Source organism: Archocentrus centrarchus, chromosome 4 (genome assembly GCF_007364275.1).
Source record: "Archocentrus centrarchus isolate MPI-CPG fArcCen1 chromosome 4, fArcCen1, whole genome shotgun sequence".
Lineage (NCBI taxonomy): Eukaryota > Metazoa > Chordata > Actinopteri > Cichliformes > Cichlidae > Archocentrus > Archocentrus centrarchus.
The window spans coordinates 27,107,114-27,123,170 of NC_044349.1; the positions used below are offsets into that span (position 1 = coordinate 27,107,114).

General features: G+C 39.7%; 2 protein-coding genes across 3 annotated transcripts; both read left to right on the forward strand.

Moving 5' to 3' along the window:
- Positions 1 to 575: 575 nt before the first annotated feature.
- On the forward strand, positions 576 to 4,750 carry LOC115778924 (dimethylaniline monooxygenase [N-oxide-forming] 5-like). Its single transcript, XM_030727301.1, has 11 exons — positions 576 to 582; positions 1,246 to 1,384; positions 1,504 to 1,692; positions 1,822 to 1,987; positions 2,133 to 2,275; positions 2,355 to 2,554; positions 2,692 to 2,827; positions 2,913 to 3,132; positions 3,231 to 3,303; positions 3,906 to 4,158; positions 4,240 to 4,750. Exons 2-11 carry the CDS (start codon positions 1,253 to 1,255, stop codon positions 4,387 to 4,389), a joined length of 1,662 nt encoding a protein of 553 aa, XP_030583161.1. The 5' UTR covers positions 576 to 582; positions 1,246 to 1,252; the 3' UTR covers positions 4,390 to 4,750.
- A 2,268-nt stretch (positions 4,751 to 7,018) lies between these two features.
- On the forward strand, positions 7,019 to 15,424 carry LOC115778969 (dimethylaniline monooxygenase [N-oxide-forming] 5-like). Of its 2 annotated transcripts, none has more exons than XM_030727372.1 (11): positions 7,019 to 7,149; positions 11,570 to 11,708; positions 11,855 to 12,043; positions 12,148 to 12,313; positions 12,398 to 12,540; positions 12,745 to 12,941; positions 13,447 to 13,582; positions 13,680 to 13,899; positions 14,078 to 14,150; positions 14,336 to 14,588; positions 14,686 to 15,424. In XM_030727372.1, the coding sequence occupies exons 2-11, from the start codon at positions 11,577 to 11,579 to the stop codon at positions 14,830 to 14,832; spliced, it is 1,656 nt and encodes a 551-aa protein (XP_030583232.1). In that variant the 5' UTR covers positions 7,019 to 7,149; positions 11,570 to 11,576; the 3' UTR covers positions 14,833 to 15,424. The 2 variants fall into 2 exon arrangements, with proteins under 2 accessions (XP_030583232.1, XP_030583233.1); XM_030727373.1 differs by lacking the exon at positions 7,019 to 7,149 and adding an exon at positions 10,490 to 10,532.
- Positions 15,425 to 16,057: the final 633 nt, after the last annotated feature.

The following is a 16,057-nucleotide window of genomic DNA, read 5'->3' on the forward strand; positions in this document are numbered from 1 at the left end:
ATTTCTCATACCCTGTACTCTCACAGATGACAAACTTTGTGAACAAAATTGCATTTTTTTAAATTCAGCTCTCCATTCCTCAAACATGAAGCCAGCTTCTACATCTTACCACACTCAATTTTGCCTGCTAAATACTATGAATGTGTATATATCACTTGTATAGACCTTAAAATGTACCTTTTATGTATGTCTGTATGGTTGTGTGATTATACTATATTCAATGGATTTGAATTTGCTGTTAAATAATTCCAAATAATTTGATTGTAAATATTTCTAATTAAATGGAGAACAAATCTGAAACTGTCTCGTTTCATCTACAATAGATGGATACATTGTTACTCAGGTACACACTCTTCTTCCCCCTTAGCTTGGAAAACACAAGCTGAACTTTAGTCAAAGTAAAACCCATTTTGATTTTGGCAAATATGTTTCAGCTTGGTAGCCTCCTTTTTTGGACAAGGTTGGGTAAAGGAAAAAAAAAAGTGTGTGCGGTGTGTAGTTACCCTCTCTGTATAAAAGTCTTTGTTCAGTTGGTGCTCGCCCCATTTGACAGGCACACAAAATCACCACAGGAAGATCAAGGTAAGGAAAAATAATGCACTTTATGCTATATAGGGCTTCTATGTCAGTATCATTTCTAAATTACCAATATTTATAAGGGTGTCGTGGGATCAAACCGGTGAAAGATAACTTGTGAACAGTTGAATTTAAGCTGGCTGATTGTTTGCTTTTGTTTGTTTTTGCACTATTAGGATCACCATGGTCCAATAATATAAAGGAAATCATTTCAAAGTTTGAGGGCTTTCAAAGAGCAAAAACCTTTTGCTTTTCTTTCTCTTTCTATGAAGTAAGAATCTTTCATGACAGATTCTGAGATTAAGAGTTGATTGAGTTCAGTCATGCAAAATATGGCTAAATCATTAATTGTTTTAAACTGTTGACAGTCAGAAGTAACCTCAAAGAAATCTGAGGGGCAAAGCGATCACCACGCGAGCTTCCTTTCTTGCTCTGATAAAAGTCTGTGGAGCATTTTAAATGAGCTGGAAATGAGTCTAAGTTTCCTCCTTAAATAGGAAAATATTTCATAACTATTTTATTTTTTTCCCCTTTTTTCATCTTGTCAGTTGAATATAATACAAGTTGCAGCATTAAACCTTTAAGTAGAACACTAGAAACATTCACTGAGTGGAATTCAAAGTTGCACAGCTCCAATTTATATGTACATTTTCCAATGTCTGGTTTCAGGTCCATCATGGTGCACAGAGTAGCAGTGATTGGTGCAGGCCCCTCTGGTCTGTCCTGCATAAAGGCTTGTTTGGACGAGGGCATGGAGCCAACCTGCTTTGAGAGCAGTGATGACATGGGTGGACTGTGGAAATTCAAGGCAAGTCCCCATTTAAGAAGGCAAATGTGTTTGATGGGGATTTTTGCAGTGATGCCCCAAACTGTCCATGTGAAACAGAATGAGATGGTTTGTTGTCTTTTAAAACTGTTTCTCTGCAGGAAGTGTCAGAGCCCAACAGGGCCAGTATCTACCGGTCACTTACAATCAATATCTCAAAAGAGATGATGTGCTACAGTGACTTCCCCATTCCCGCTGATTATCCCAACTACATGCACCACTCTAAAATCCTGAAATACTTCCGAATGTATGCGGACCACTTTAAACTCCTAAAGCACATTCGCTTCCAGGTAATAATGATAATAATAATTTTTTTTAAAAAGACAGACAGAATCAAAGAAAAGAACATTGTTCAAAAACATTTTGGTGACATTTAAAAGATATCTGAAAACCTGAATCTACCTACATTTATGTTTTAGACCTCAGTGAAGAGTGTGAGACAGACACCGGATTATTCTCGCACCGGTCGGTGGGAAGTGGTGACTGAAAATAAAGACGGACAGGAGGAGAAGTATGTCTTTGATGCAGTTATCTGCTGCTCTGGTCACTACACCTACCCTAACCTCCCACTCAAAGATTTCCCAGGTAACATGTTTTGCACACATACTGACTAAGCATTGGATTAAAATGGACAATCTTTTTTAAAATCTACTCTGAATAATAACTGCCTTGTTTTTTATGCCTCTTTGTGTGTTAGAATCTTTTTCCATATGAAAATGTTATGTTGCAGGAATTGAGACATTTGAAGGAAAATACCTCCACAGCTGGGACTACAAAGGACCTGAAGATATGTACGGAAAAAGAGTGGTGGTAATTGGGATCGGTAACTCCGGAGGTGATATCGCTGTTGAGACCAGTAGAGTTGCAGAGCAGGTTGTTCTGTTCTTGTTTTCCTTTGATTAACAAAAAACAAAATCATTTTTGACTTTTGCTGAGTTCTGTCGTTCTGCAGGTGTACATGAGCACTCGTCGTGGTGCCTGGGTCATCCGTCAAGTTTCCGACAATGGTGTGCCAGTCGACATGAAGTACACCACGCGCTTCATTCACATCCTGTTCCAGCTATTCCCGATTAACTTCTTCAACTGGTTTGGTGAGAGGAAACTCAACGCCATGTATGACCACACCATGTATGCCCTAAAACCCAAACACAGGTGGGTGCTGTCAAGCCCACATAAATTGGGCCAAGGCAAATTAGATCAATCACAGTGAATCACTTCCCCATTTTATATAACAAACACTGTACTGACAGACGCGGGATCCTTACTCTAAATTTTCTGCTTCCTCATAGGCTCTTCAGTCAGATCCCAGTGATCAACGATGACTTACCGATGAAGATTCTCTCTGGGGCAGTCATAATCAAACCAAACGTGAAGGAAATCCATGGCTCCACTGTGGTGTTTGATGATGGCAGTACTGTGGAAAAGGTCAGAGAAGTGTCTAATACGACATTCTCAGAGGTCTGTGTTCACTATAAACTCAGTTTAATCCCATCTCGTTTTGGTGTCACAGGTGGACACCCTTGTGTTTGCCACAGGATACAATTACGGCTTTCCCTACTTGCCAAAAAATGCCATGTACCTGTCTGGGCACCGTGTGGGTCTGTACAAGCATGTATTTCCCCCAACCCTCGAGCATCCCACTCTGGCTGTTGTGGGTTTCATTCATGCCCTTGGAGCTATTATGCCTCAGGGTGAAATGCAGGCCCGATGGGTCGCACGTGTTTTCAAAGGTAAGGTAGTCAGTTTAATACCTGATGTTAGCATACATACTGTTTAAGCACAGGTGAGTCCATTTACTTCCGTTTCCTCCTTTTTTTTTGCCATCTAGGACTTAAAAAGCTACCATCAAACGACACCATGGTCAAGGCTATTGAAAAGGATACGAAGAACATTGAAAAAAGGTAAATATTTATTTGTCTTATTAAATCCTGCAGCCTTTGTTTTAACGTGATCCCTTCTTCTTCTGTTATATTCCTGTGGTATGCATGAAAATTAAAATTATATAATAATTATATTTTCACTAAGTTATTCTGAGTAACATTAAACAAGAAGCAGTGAGTAGTGAGGAATTCACAGCAACAAAGAAGCCGGATCTTATTTATATGGGGGGGGCCCGTTGCATCATATTACACTGTTGCCGGGCAGAAGTTAAGCTATCCTACATAGGTCAAACACAGTTCAAATAGCAGATGGGGCAAGACAGTCTGTTCGGAGAGGGAGGCAGAGGCAGAAAACAGGACCCTGTTTCAGTTGAGGAGGTTCTGCATGCCTGCAATTCGTCAAGGAGTTAAGCATAACAAATGTCATAAGAGAAAGAAAGCTGAATCTTTGGATAAAACAATATAATCTTCAACAGCTGGTAATTCTCTTTGGGTTCTGCATACAAAAGATGTTTTAAAAACTTACGTTTGGCCAGAAGGCAACAAAACGTAGCATTTTGGGCACTTTTAGAGTCTCTGGAAGCAATCTAGCAACACTTTTTTTCTTTTTATTCTCTCCACAGTTACATCGTGTCAAAGCTGACCCCCCTGCATGTGGATTTTGTTTCCTACATGGATGACATAGCTGGAGAGATTGGTGTGCGGCCAAGTCTCCTCTGGCTCTTCTTCACAGACTACCCGCTGTTTAAGAGAGTTTTTTGGGGGCCCGTTTCTGCCTACCAATACCGGCTGATGGGACCAGGGAAGTGGGAGGGGGCCCGCAGGGCAATCTTCACCCAGTTTGACCGCATGTTCCAGCCTCTAAAAACCAGAAAGGTCCGCTTCTGCAGTCTGTGTTGCAGTTCCACATGATGAAGTAAGTTATGCCAATTAAACATTTCACTTTGCCTTTTCCAGTTGGAAGTGGAAGAGCCGTCCACCACTCGCCGCCTGTTTAAACTGAGCTTCACTCTTATGACTGGAGGAGCTGCCATCTACTACTTTCATACTCGCAACCCAGATGTTATCCCCACCCTGCTGTCCAACATGCGCCCACAAAAAGTCTGAAAAAGCCGCACACAATGAGAACTCTGAAGCACCATCCATCCATTCTCTTCCGCTTATCCTGTTCAGGGTTGGGGGGGGGTGCTATCCCAGCTGCCATAGAGAGGCAGGGTACACCCTGTACAGGTCGCCAGCCTGTCGCAGAGCCAACACAGAAAGACAGACAACCATTCACAATCACATTCACAATTTAGAATCACCAATTAACCTAACCCCACTAACTAACTCTGAAACATACCAAATAAAATACAATGCCATATCTACTGTGTTTGCATCTCTTTAAAATATCTAGTTCAGTATACTCCTGTTTGTACTTATGTGAATGATTAAAAGAGCGACCGTCTAAGCTGCTGATTGGTGCTGGTGTATTATTCCATTTTTTAAGTCTATTTAAATGCATAAATTGGTCAATTTTTAAAAAAAAATGTAATTTAGAGGAAAAGTAATAAAGTGACACATTTAGCTGCAACACCTTTACAGTACATTTCCTGCACTACATGAAGCTCACATCAGTTCTTACACAGGACCTTAGGCTGACATAAATGACGATTGTAGATTAGTTGTATGAACATGAATGACAGATAAGCTAGTCTTTTATTATTTTACTCTTCTTTATTATTTATTTTATTGACACATTTCCTGGATTATTAAATCTCAAGAACAATAACAGTTAAAGACTTATTCATATATTTCAGGTCATCGTGACCTTAGAGTGAGTCCTGTGTGAATAAAACAGTATACGATACATAATGATCTGAATGGCATCTTCTTTGCAGCTCTGGTGAAAATTATACAAAAAAGAAAACACCTCCTGAGTCCCAAGTTCCTAATGTTGCAGTATGGCATTAAATGGCTGACACCAGAACATTTTGATAGTATAATGAAAGTAAGGATTTATTAAAATTACATAAGTATACAGTATAGTCGGCACTACTCAGTCATCTATTAACAGATAAATCTTTGCCTCTGAGTGAGCTCCCTATAATTATAACATGATGTCATACAAAACATGAGCTCTTCTGGTTTTTAACTAGTTTTGAACTAGTGCAGGGCAAAAGATCAGCTAGAGCAGACAGTAACTGAACCTCACAACCGCTGAAAGGAAATGTTGATTTAAAGAAAAACTGTCCTCACTCCGTGCTGGTGAAAAACCTTTTTGACCACTGGGTCATCTGAAAAATTTCCATGCCCTTCACCACACTGAACAGGAGTCTGTAAAAGTGTAACCTCTTCAGCTGAACAAAAAGGCACAGCTGGCAATTGGGCATGAAGAACATCTGTAGATATATTTTAAAATCACACAAATTATTCAGACTCCCCAGCATGTTATGTTGTGCATTATGACAAATTAATATTAAGATATTTTTTGGCAAAATAAAATCATAAAAACAGGTTTGCCTAGCATATCAGTTTAACAGTGCACTCTGGACTAAGCCTGAAACCATACCATACCTGAAACCAAGGAAAGTTTTAATGTGAAGAACTTATAAGTGTATTCCAGACTTGTCCCAGAATTCAAAGCTTTTATTGCTTCATAATATTGTTGTATTTTTTTTTTATTTATTTATTTTTTGTGTGTATAATACTGATGAAATAGTGAAGTCAGCAATCTAATAAAATGAACTGTGTTGTTTTGCATTATTATTACACTGAACTTATACTGAACATCAGATTTGGTTTCACTGCCAGAGTGGAAATTTCCATCGGGCTGGGCAAAGTCTGGCCCTCTCTGTCGGTGTTGCTTTTCTGTCCTCGGTGCACTTTTTTTCCCTGTACTATTATCTCTCTGCTACCTTATATGCTCCCTTTGATTTTCTGATATGCTCGCAGCTTATTCTTTTTTTCTTTTTTTTTTTAAACAGCACAATATGCTGTAAAAACAACCAAAACTAGCTTCCCCTTCCAGGATATCTGGCCGCACGACCTAAGCTTAATGCGTGAAAGAATTCAGGCGAGATGAAATCATCTCTCTGGCATTAGGACACCCAGCCGGAACTCGAAGAAGTTACTAAGAGGGCATCGGGGACATTTTTCTTAGCCCGTGAACCTTTGACTCCGATTTTTACACTGGGTTATGGCTTCTGTTAATCCATTATACTTTGCGATTTAAAGCATCTTTGATCTATGTCCAAATTAAACTGGGCGCACAGTCGTGGAGGCAGCTGGCTGTCAATCATTTACTTATTTGACGGCGTGCACGTGCGTTCACGCCACGCAGGGCATCACTCACAGTTTTATTAGCCTCTGAGCAAACAGTGTTTTCTTTGTTGCATTACTTTTACAACTAGATCTCATTTTTTGCTACCTTTTTGAAAAAGCAATCAAACTCTATGCTAAATTAAACCGTCCAATTAACTTTTTGCCTAATGGGGTCGTGCATCCAGTCCACAGCTACAAAGGCTTCTGGGTTAAAGGCGTCGTTGGCTGCCAGTTACGCACACGAGGTGATAACTGCTTTATCGAGTCATCCGAACTAAGACCGCCCCCATTAGCGTATGCTATAGAATTATTTTATTAATAACTTTTTCGTAAATGTTTTGTTTAAAGGAAAAAAAATCATTTAAGGTCAAATAGAACACATTTATAGAGCAATACCTCCTTTCTAATCGATCTTGGAGAAAACGTTTGGTGGTCTCATCCCTGTGTTGGGGAGGGGGAAAGCGTGCCGTCGTCCGCTGTCTCAGTAGGAGTATAAAAGTCGGTGATCTGATGATACTCTTCCCTTTTTCCAGACACAGAGCCAACAAACACACAAGAATTAAGGTAAGAAAAAAAGCTGACATCCTTGGATTTTTTTTTTCTACAAACACACACATGCGCGCTTTTTTTGTGTGTGTAGGACAAGTAAATTTATATTTTCTTTACATTTCTAACCCCTGAAGTTCCTGCATTTTCAGGGGTTGATTCCCACATGTGCACTAAAACAATAACTGCATGATACTAGTAGCTGAAAAGTGATTAAAAAATGAAAAAGAAAACTACCCAAATATTAAGTTTGTCTTTGCATTTTTGCATTGCTGTACTGCATGGTTGCAATAAAGAGATAATCTGTCAAATGCAGAGCTGCAGAAATGAATGGTGAAAGATACAGAATAGGTTAGACATTCACAGCAAAAATAAGGTTTCAACAGACAGCCCACTGAAACAATTGCAAAGTAAATTGGTTGAGCAAAGGGTCATCCAAAGGGTCATTCCAAAGTTTCAGTGCAATTAGAGCTAAATCACCTTTGGCCTTCAAACGGCTTCTAAGAATTGACAAAGTTTTATGACAGAAGTGGGGACTAAGGGTCACTGTGCAGTATCCTGGGAGTTCAAAAATATATATAGGGCTAAACCTATCTGCATTTAATATGTTATTAGCAATATGGTGCAATGATGGGACAGTTGGTTCTGCATACTGGTTGCACTCTAAAGCACCTAAAGTCTTTTGAGAACTTAATAAAATATTCAGATATTGTAGGCTACTACAGTTCACAGTCTCTGTGAAATGAAGCCTTATTTTATGCTTTTCAAGATGAGCACAAAAAAAATGCAAAACCAAAAACAAACCTTTTATACTCCACTTTTCCATTCTATAGCAGTACACACAATGACACTTATCTAGTGACCAAAAGATTGTATTTTCAAAGACAATATTATATACTAGTGCCTCATGACTACCCTAGTCACATGTCATAGCATAGCATGTGACAAATGTAAACAACTAGCCCCGTGCATCACGTCTCTCCAGAATCTCATCCATCCTAGGGACATTCAACTGCCTTAGTGACCTCACACCCAGTGAGAGGTGAGTTTTTTCCCTTGTTTCCAGACTCCACTTCCTCTATGGAAGGCGTGTTTTGAGGAAATGTTGAGCAGATAAACCAACATATCAAGTTAAAATCCTTCTCACATACAAGGTCTTGAATAATTAGGCCCCATCTTAAAGATCTCATAGTAGGGGTCATTGGGGGTGGCTGTGGCTCAGGAGGTAGAGCGGGTCACCTACTAATCAGCCACTCCGGGCTGCGTGCCAAAGTATCCTTGGGCAAGATACTGAACCCCAAGTTGCTCTCTGACACAACTGTCAGAGTGTGAATGTGTGTCAGTGGTGGACAGTAAGCACTTAGCAACAGATGGAAGTGCTTATATGAATGGGTGAATGCAAATGTGTTGTATAAGCGCTTTGAGTGCTCAGAGGAGAAAAGTGCTACATAAGAACTAGACTATTTACCATTTACCGTAGTACCGTATCACCCCAGTAGAGCAATTCCCTCTGGCTACACTCCCATGATGCACTGTGTGTCTTCTTCACTCACCTCTTTTCACGCTCTGTTTATACATCACTCTGCATTTAATTATTAGTTCTTATTAATCTCTGGCTCTCTCCCTCTTCTCACCCCCAGCCTGTCATGACAGATGGCTGCCCCTCCCTGAGCCTGCTTCTGCTGGAGGTTTCTTCCTGTTAAAAGGGAGTTTTTACAATATAAAGCACCTTGAGGCGACTATTGTTGTTATTTGGTGCTAATAAAATAATATATATAAATAAAATTGAATTGAATGGAACTGAAGAGCCCAGGGACAAGACAGACAGGCAGCAGGGGCAGCAATAAAGATGGAACCCTTCTGAAAGTTGTTGCTAGTGGAGGCAGGGTCTCTCAGGATAGCTTGGCATGAGCAACAAAGCTTTCATTGATGAAATGTAGAACACAGGCTGGTTCAGGCACAAGACTTGCAGAGGTTGTAATTGGCTCTGGCACTGAGAAGTAGGTTACTAAGCAATCAGTGGAGGCTGAGTTGGTTGTATCAGCCACAGAAGCAAATGATTTTATACACTGACGGCTAATTGAGAATGAGACACAGGTGAAAATATTCAAAATGATCACAAAGGAGGAAATGAAAGTAATGGAAGGCATGAAGGAAAAGCAACTTTCAAAGTAAAACAGGAAATAACCAAAGGATTAATACTAACAGACACAACGCTCACAAGACTCATACTGGACGTGATGAGAGGCAGGGGGATCAGGCATTAACAGAAAGACACGAACAGGCAGAGGGAACTGAAACTACTACACAGAATAAAAATCAACACATGAACCACAACACACAACTTTAAAATGAGACTTATCACTTGAATAACCATGAAGTTAAAAACAGCAAAAGACTCAATAATATCACAAGAACTAAGACTCACAAAACTACTGGAATAATGGAGAAATCAAAACAGGAATCCAGATTTTCAACAAAAAGGACTGTGAAACTGGGGATATTTAAGTGCTGCAAAGGCTGTTTGGCAAGCCTGTACTGCCATTACAAAGATTTTGCATCTGCAATGTGTTTTTGTTTACTTTCAAAAAGAAAGAGAGAAGCCAAAGCTAAAGCCAATAGATACTAACAAAACACAGACAGTCTCAAATCTATGAATACTTTCAAGCACAAAATGGATTGGTATATGGGCTGATGAGAAAACGCTGAGATTTGTGTTTCAAAGCTGAAAAACAATGAAGGAATGACTTTAGGAATATGTGCAGATGCCTCTGATTAAGTACAATGCTGTGAAACTCTGAAACTGCTGGAAGAACTTGTGTTTGGGTTGAAGGTCTCTGGTGTGTCTAAGCCTTACTTTTCATGTGTTTACTTTTTCTCTATCCTCACAACATGAACACAGACATGATAAAATGCATTTTAAGTTAGTTTATAGATTGAATAATCAAATTCAGAGAACAATTTTCAGATTGATTCTGAGCTTAACTCCTGGGTAAGATATATTTTAAGTGAAATAAGTCAAGGTACCAGGTTAAACTGCACTCTGTACCGTGCAAGTTTTGCAAAAAAAGAAAGCACTTACTGATCTTATTGATCAAGAAGAGTTCTCGTAATACCTTTAGATTCAGTTTTAAGTAATGTTTTAAGATAGGTATTCTAATTACACTGCGCATAGTTTTGTATTCAACTTGATATTCTTAATGGTTCTAAATACCATCACAACAACAATCCAGAAAAATTAAGTGTATTTCTTCATTTATTGACTTGCTTTGGGGACTTTTGAGCTGATCAATCATCAGCCTGTCATGTTTGTCTCTTTGTTAAAAACTGGCCGAGTATTTAAACAGAATGGAGGACATGATCATCCATTTTATCTCTCTCTCTCTCTCCACACAGAGGAGGTAAGGTTGACACAGATGATCATGTTTATGGTGATATGATTTTTTTTTAAATGTAATGTTTAAGTTAAAGACTGCTCTAAGATGTACAGTTTCATTATTAATATATATTATCTACCTGTAATAGAAATTATCTCAGCTGTAAAATGTAAAATATGTAGAGTCAAATACCTAATATGACAAATAGGTGTGCAGCTGTATAGGCTATACAACACATGTGACTTAGACTAACAACTGAGCACTGCAGAACAGAATCACAGCTGTTCTATGAAGCCAGACTTTTCATGGATAGCTATGAGGACCATAGTCACATATAATTGTGTGACACAGAAAGTCATGCATGCAAGCAGCCAGTAAGGATTCACTTCTTCTTTGCAAAAGCTTTTAGTATTGTGATTACTGCATAGTATTTTTTAAAAACTATCATTAACTATTAATGATCAATTAATTATCATTAACTATCACAATTAATTTCAGTGAATTACTAGAAACTTTGAATGTATCAGTTCAGTCAGGAGCACTTCAGTCATAATAGGATCATTATTTCATCAGCATTAATTGTATAGCCTATATGATGGTGTGGCTATGATCTAGGACCTCCTCCCTCTTCCAGGCACATTCATAAAAAGCTTGAGGAGAGCAGCAGCAAGGCTACCCCTCACAGAACAGAGGCAGTATCATTGACAATGGAGATGACATTCATTAAGTCAGAAATGGCATGAAATGAAGGAACTGGGGTGGAGGTGGGTTTGCAAAGTGGCTTGCAGAGGAAGCAGTATGCAGTCTAAAATGGGTTAAGTAGCATGCATCTTAGGAGATTTCACAATAGATTGCACAGAATGTCATCAGGTGAGCTGTCAGCAGATGTGGACTTGATTAAAATAAGCTGATGTGCTAGAATTGCTGGCTGAACTGGATTCAGTGTTCAACTTCACTGCAGCTTCTCACTCTTCCTCTATCAGAACAGACTATGTGGTGTCTTGTGTTAACTTTAATTATCACTTTTTCCCTCTTTTGCCGCTTTATTTTTCCTGTTGCAGATCCATCATGGTTCACAAAGTAGCCGTGATCGGGGCAGGACCCTGTGGTCTGACCAGCATAAAGGCTTGTCTGGACGAGGGCATGGAGCCAACCTGCTTTGAAAGCAGTGATGACATGGGTGGACTGTGGAAATTCAAGGCAAGACTTTGCTGTAGAAAAAGATCCATTATTGACTGTGACTATTTTGACATTTGTAGGCCTTTCGTATAACATTAAATGTTCAGAATTAAGCTATTTTTTTTATTTTTTTTTAACATCTATCATCTGGAACTCCTTCTTTGCAGGAAGTGTCGGAACCAAACAGAGCTAGTATCTATCGTTCCCTTACTATCAATGTGTGGAAGGAGATGATGTGCTACAGTGACTTCCCAATCCCTGCAGACTACCCCAACTACATGCACCACTCTAAAATCCTGAAATACTTCAGGATGTATGCAGACCACTTTAAAGTCCTGCAACACATTCGTTTCCAGGTAACAAAACACAAAGAGTGTTTAATTAAATGTTATTTTATTATACTGTATATTACTATTCATGCGTGTAAACTGACCCATTATTTATATTTATTGTATCTTAGACCAAAGTAAAGAGTGTGAGACAGAGACCTGACTTTTCTCGCAGTGGTCAGTGGGATGTGGTGACTGAGACTAGAGACGGGCAGGAGGAGAGACACATCTTTGATGCCATTATCTGCTGCACTGGCCACTTCAACTATCCCAATATGCCACTCAAAGACTTCCCAGGTGAGTGAATGTCTCTATCCCCCTATGTGGAATGACACAAGGTAGAACATGACAGCATAGAAATACCACTCTGTTATCTGAAAGGAATTGAGACATTTGAAGGAAAATACTTCCATAGCTGGGACTACAAGGGGCCTGAAGACATGCATGGGAAAAGAATTGTGGTGATCGGCATTGGCAACTCAGGGGGTGACATTGCTGCAGAGGGCAGCAGAGTTGCAGAGCAGGTTAGGAAATCTCTGATTGCTCATCTTTCTTCCTGACATCTTAGTAACTCCATTTTTGTCTAAAAATGTGACCACATTGTTTGATGCTTTTTTTGTGTCCTCATTCCTCAAGTTTTGTGTCTTAAAGTAAAGAGCTTCCTTCATCACGGGGGACAGGATAGTTTCACATCAGTGTCACTCACTTCTTTTTCTTTCATCTTGCAGGTGTATCTGAGCACTCGCAGTGGTGCTTGGGTCATTCGTCAGGTTTCTGACAACGGTCTTCCAGTGGATCGGTTCAACACGCGCTTTGTCCACATCATGTTCAGGCTGTTGCCATTGAGTGTACTCAACTGGTTTGGTGAAAAGAAACTCAACTCACTGTATGATCACACCATGTATGGCCTCAAACCCAAACACAGGTGGGATATGTAAATTTTTCTCTAACTTAGTGGTTTTTCTGTATGAAATCTAGCCATTTTGTGGCAGTGGTGCAGTGGGTAGGCGCTTGCCTTGCAGCCGGAAGGTTGCTGGTTCAAGCCCCTGTCTCTGTGCTACGTTGTGTCCTTGGGCAAGACACTTAAACCACATTGCCTAACGGTAGCGCCTGTCTCTGGCTGCATGACCGCAGGTCCTCGTCTCTAGATGAGTGATCTGGAACGATCATTTCATTGTGTGCATAGTGACAATGAGTTGAATCTAACATATAAATTGTCTTCTTGTCAAACAGTTTTGTGCATCACACTTTGCATTATATTATAAGATTTTTCTGACTAAATTGGTCATCAAACCCAAGTTGCCCTAAAGCTGTGTATCTGCTATAAAGTGAAGACTATTTAAATAATCCTTCGACTGTTAGTAGTTATCAAAATATATTATTATTTATGAATTGTACATGTCTTTCCTCTGCTGCCCTCACCTCATCAGGCTCTTCAGCCAGATCCCAGTGATCAATGATGATCTGCCCTTCCGGATTTTGTCTGGGTCGGTCATCGTCAAACCAAACATAAAAGAGATCAGTGGTTCCACTGTGGTGTTTGATGATGGCACTACTGCAGAAAATGTCAGAGAACTAAATTATCTAATGTGCTTTAAATATTTCAGCTCTTCTTATCATTAACAATAATTTCAGCTCTTCTTTCTTGGCCTCTTTATTATAGGTGGACTTGATTGTGTTCGCCACAGGATACAACTACGATTTCCCCTACTTGCCAAAAAGTGCCATGTACAAGTCTGGGCATCGTGTTGGCCTGTACAAGCATGTCTTCCCTCCAAACCTGGAACAGCCTACCTTAGCTATTGTGGGTTTTATACATTCTGATGGAGCCATCATGCCTCAGGCTGAAATGCAGGCCCGTTTTGTCACTCGTGTCTTCAAAGGTGAGGCTACATTTCCAGTAAAAAGGCAGGTTGTGGAGCAAACTGACATAAAATCATTTACAGTAAAATATTAAATAGATGGCCTTTTGCTAATGATATCACAGAACATATTTGTACCCATATCCAGGTTGTCACCTTTGATTATGTTTACGCCAGCTGTCTCTCTTTTACTCTTCAGGACTTAAGAAACTGCCCTCAAACCAGGCCATGATCAAAGCTGTTGAGAGGGACACCAAGAAGATTGCAAAAAAGTATCAAAAATTATTTGCCATCATTAACATTATAATGAGAATATTTTTTTGCAAATCATAACCAACAAAAAATCTGCTAGCTACATTTCACGCATATCATTATAGATAATTTAAACCTTTCAACATGCTAGGATGTCAGAAGGCTACAAATTAACATATTTACTTCCAACTTATCCTTCCTACAGCTACGTTGTGTCAAAGTTGACACCCCTGCAGGTGGACTTTGTTGAGTACATGGACGACTTAGCAAAGGACATCGGAGTGCGGCCAAATCTCTTGTGGCTCTTCCTCACAGACTACCCACTGTTTAAGAAGGTTATGTGGGGGCCTGTCACAGCCTACCAGTACCGGCTGATGGGACCAGGGAAGTGGGAGGGGGCCCGCAGGGCAATCTTCACCCAGTATGACCGCATGTACCAGCCTCTAAAAACCAGACAGGTTTGAAAACACTTTTATTTTGCTTTGCTTAGTTTTAGAAATAATTCATGCTCAAAGTAACATGCATTCTAATACTCTTTGCATATGTCTCCTCCAGCTTGATGCACAGCGGGGTTCGACCACTGTCTTCCTGCTCAAGCTTAGCTTGACATTCATGGCTGGAGGAGCTGGGATCTACTACATCCACCAAAACCCAACCACCGTTTCCACCTTCCTGTCCAAACTGCGTCCACAATCATTGTGAACGAATGAGAAGCCCAGTGGCTCATCTTGCACCTTCTTTGATACTTAGTGTTTCAAAATAATTTGATAATAACAGTGAAGCTATTAACAGAGAAAACCAGTCAATAATTCCCACTGTTGCATAGCATTAATAGCTTTACAATAACACAACACTGATAACAATGACACCAGCTTGACTTGGATTTTGACAAGCTGTGTGAAATACCACCTTAAAAAGATTTTTTGCTGTCATATACTGACTCATTTAAGTACTGTAACCATTTTGAGGGTAACATGCCATTAGGATCATATGATGACCTTCCATTTCTTTCATATAGTAAAAGGTTATACACTGTTTAAGATACTACAATAGTTTATCACGTTTTCTGCCAACAGTATATTACATGATTACATATTTTAAAAGCTGCACTGAATAATTTATAAATATACAGTATGTGCGCTGAGTTGTTGGTCAGTCTATTATTAATTTCTACTTTATATTTATAATGTGTCTTGATCTTGTTTCCAATGTGACTCCAGGGTAAGGGGTTTAGCAGTATCAGCCTATCTATTTACTTGTTCTCATATCAAATGAGATAAAAATAAAAGATGCAGACAAGTTACTGTAATTTTGTCATTAAACCACCTTAGAAATTTTTGATTGACCGAAGAAAAAAAGCTTTTTCCCCACAACTAATTTTGATGACTTTTAAAATATTTTGTGTGTGTGTGTGTGTGTGTGTGTGTGTGTGTGTGTGTGTGTGTGTGTGTGTGTGTGTGTGAGACACAGCACTGGATAAGTGCCTATCCATGAAAATGATTTTCTACAAGAACAATAGCAGATCAATGATAAATCACTATATTACGCTGTAGTTAAATGATATATTTATCTAAATAATTAGTTCATTGGGCTGCATGGTGGCATGGTGGTTAGCACTGCTCCCTCACAGCTGGAATAACATCTAGATTGGAATCTGGGTTCAATTCCACCATAGCCCAGGCCTCTCGCTGTATGGAGTTTGCATGTTCCCCCCATGTCTGCGTGGTTTCCTCCATGCAGTTACTGGGGTTAGGTTAACTGGTCACTCTAAACTGCTCATAGGTGTGAATGTGAAAGGTTGTCTGTCTCTCTGTGTTAGCTCTGTGACAGGCTGGCGACCTGTACAGGGTGTACCCTGCCTCTCAAACTATGGCAGCTGGGATAGGCTCCAGCCTTCCCCGCGACCCTGAACAGGATAAGCGGAAGA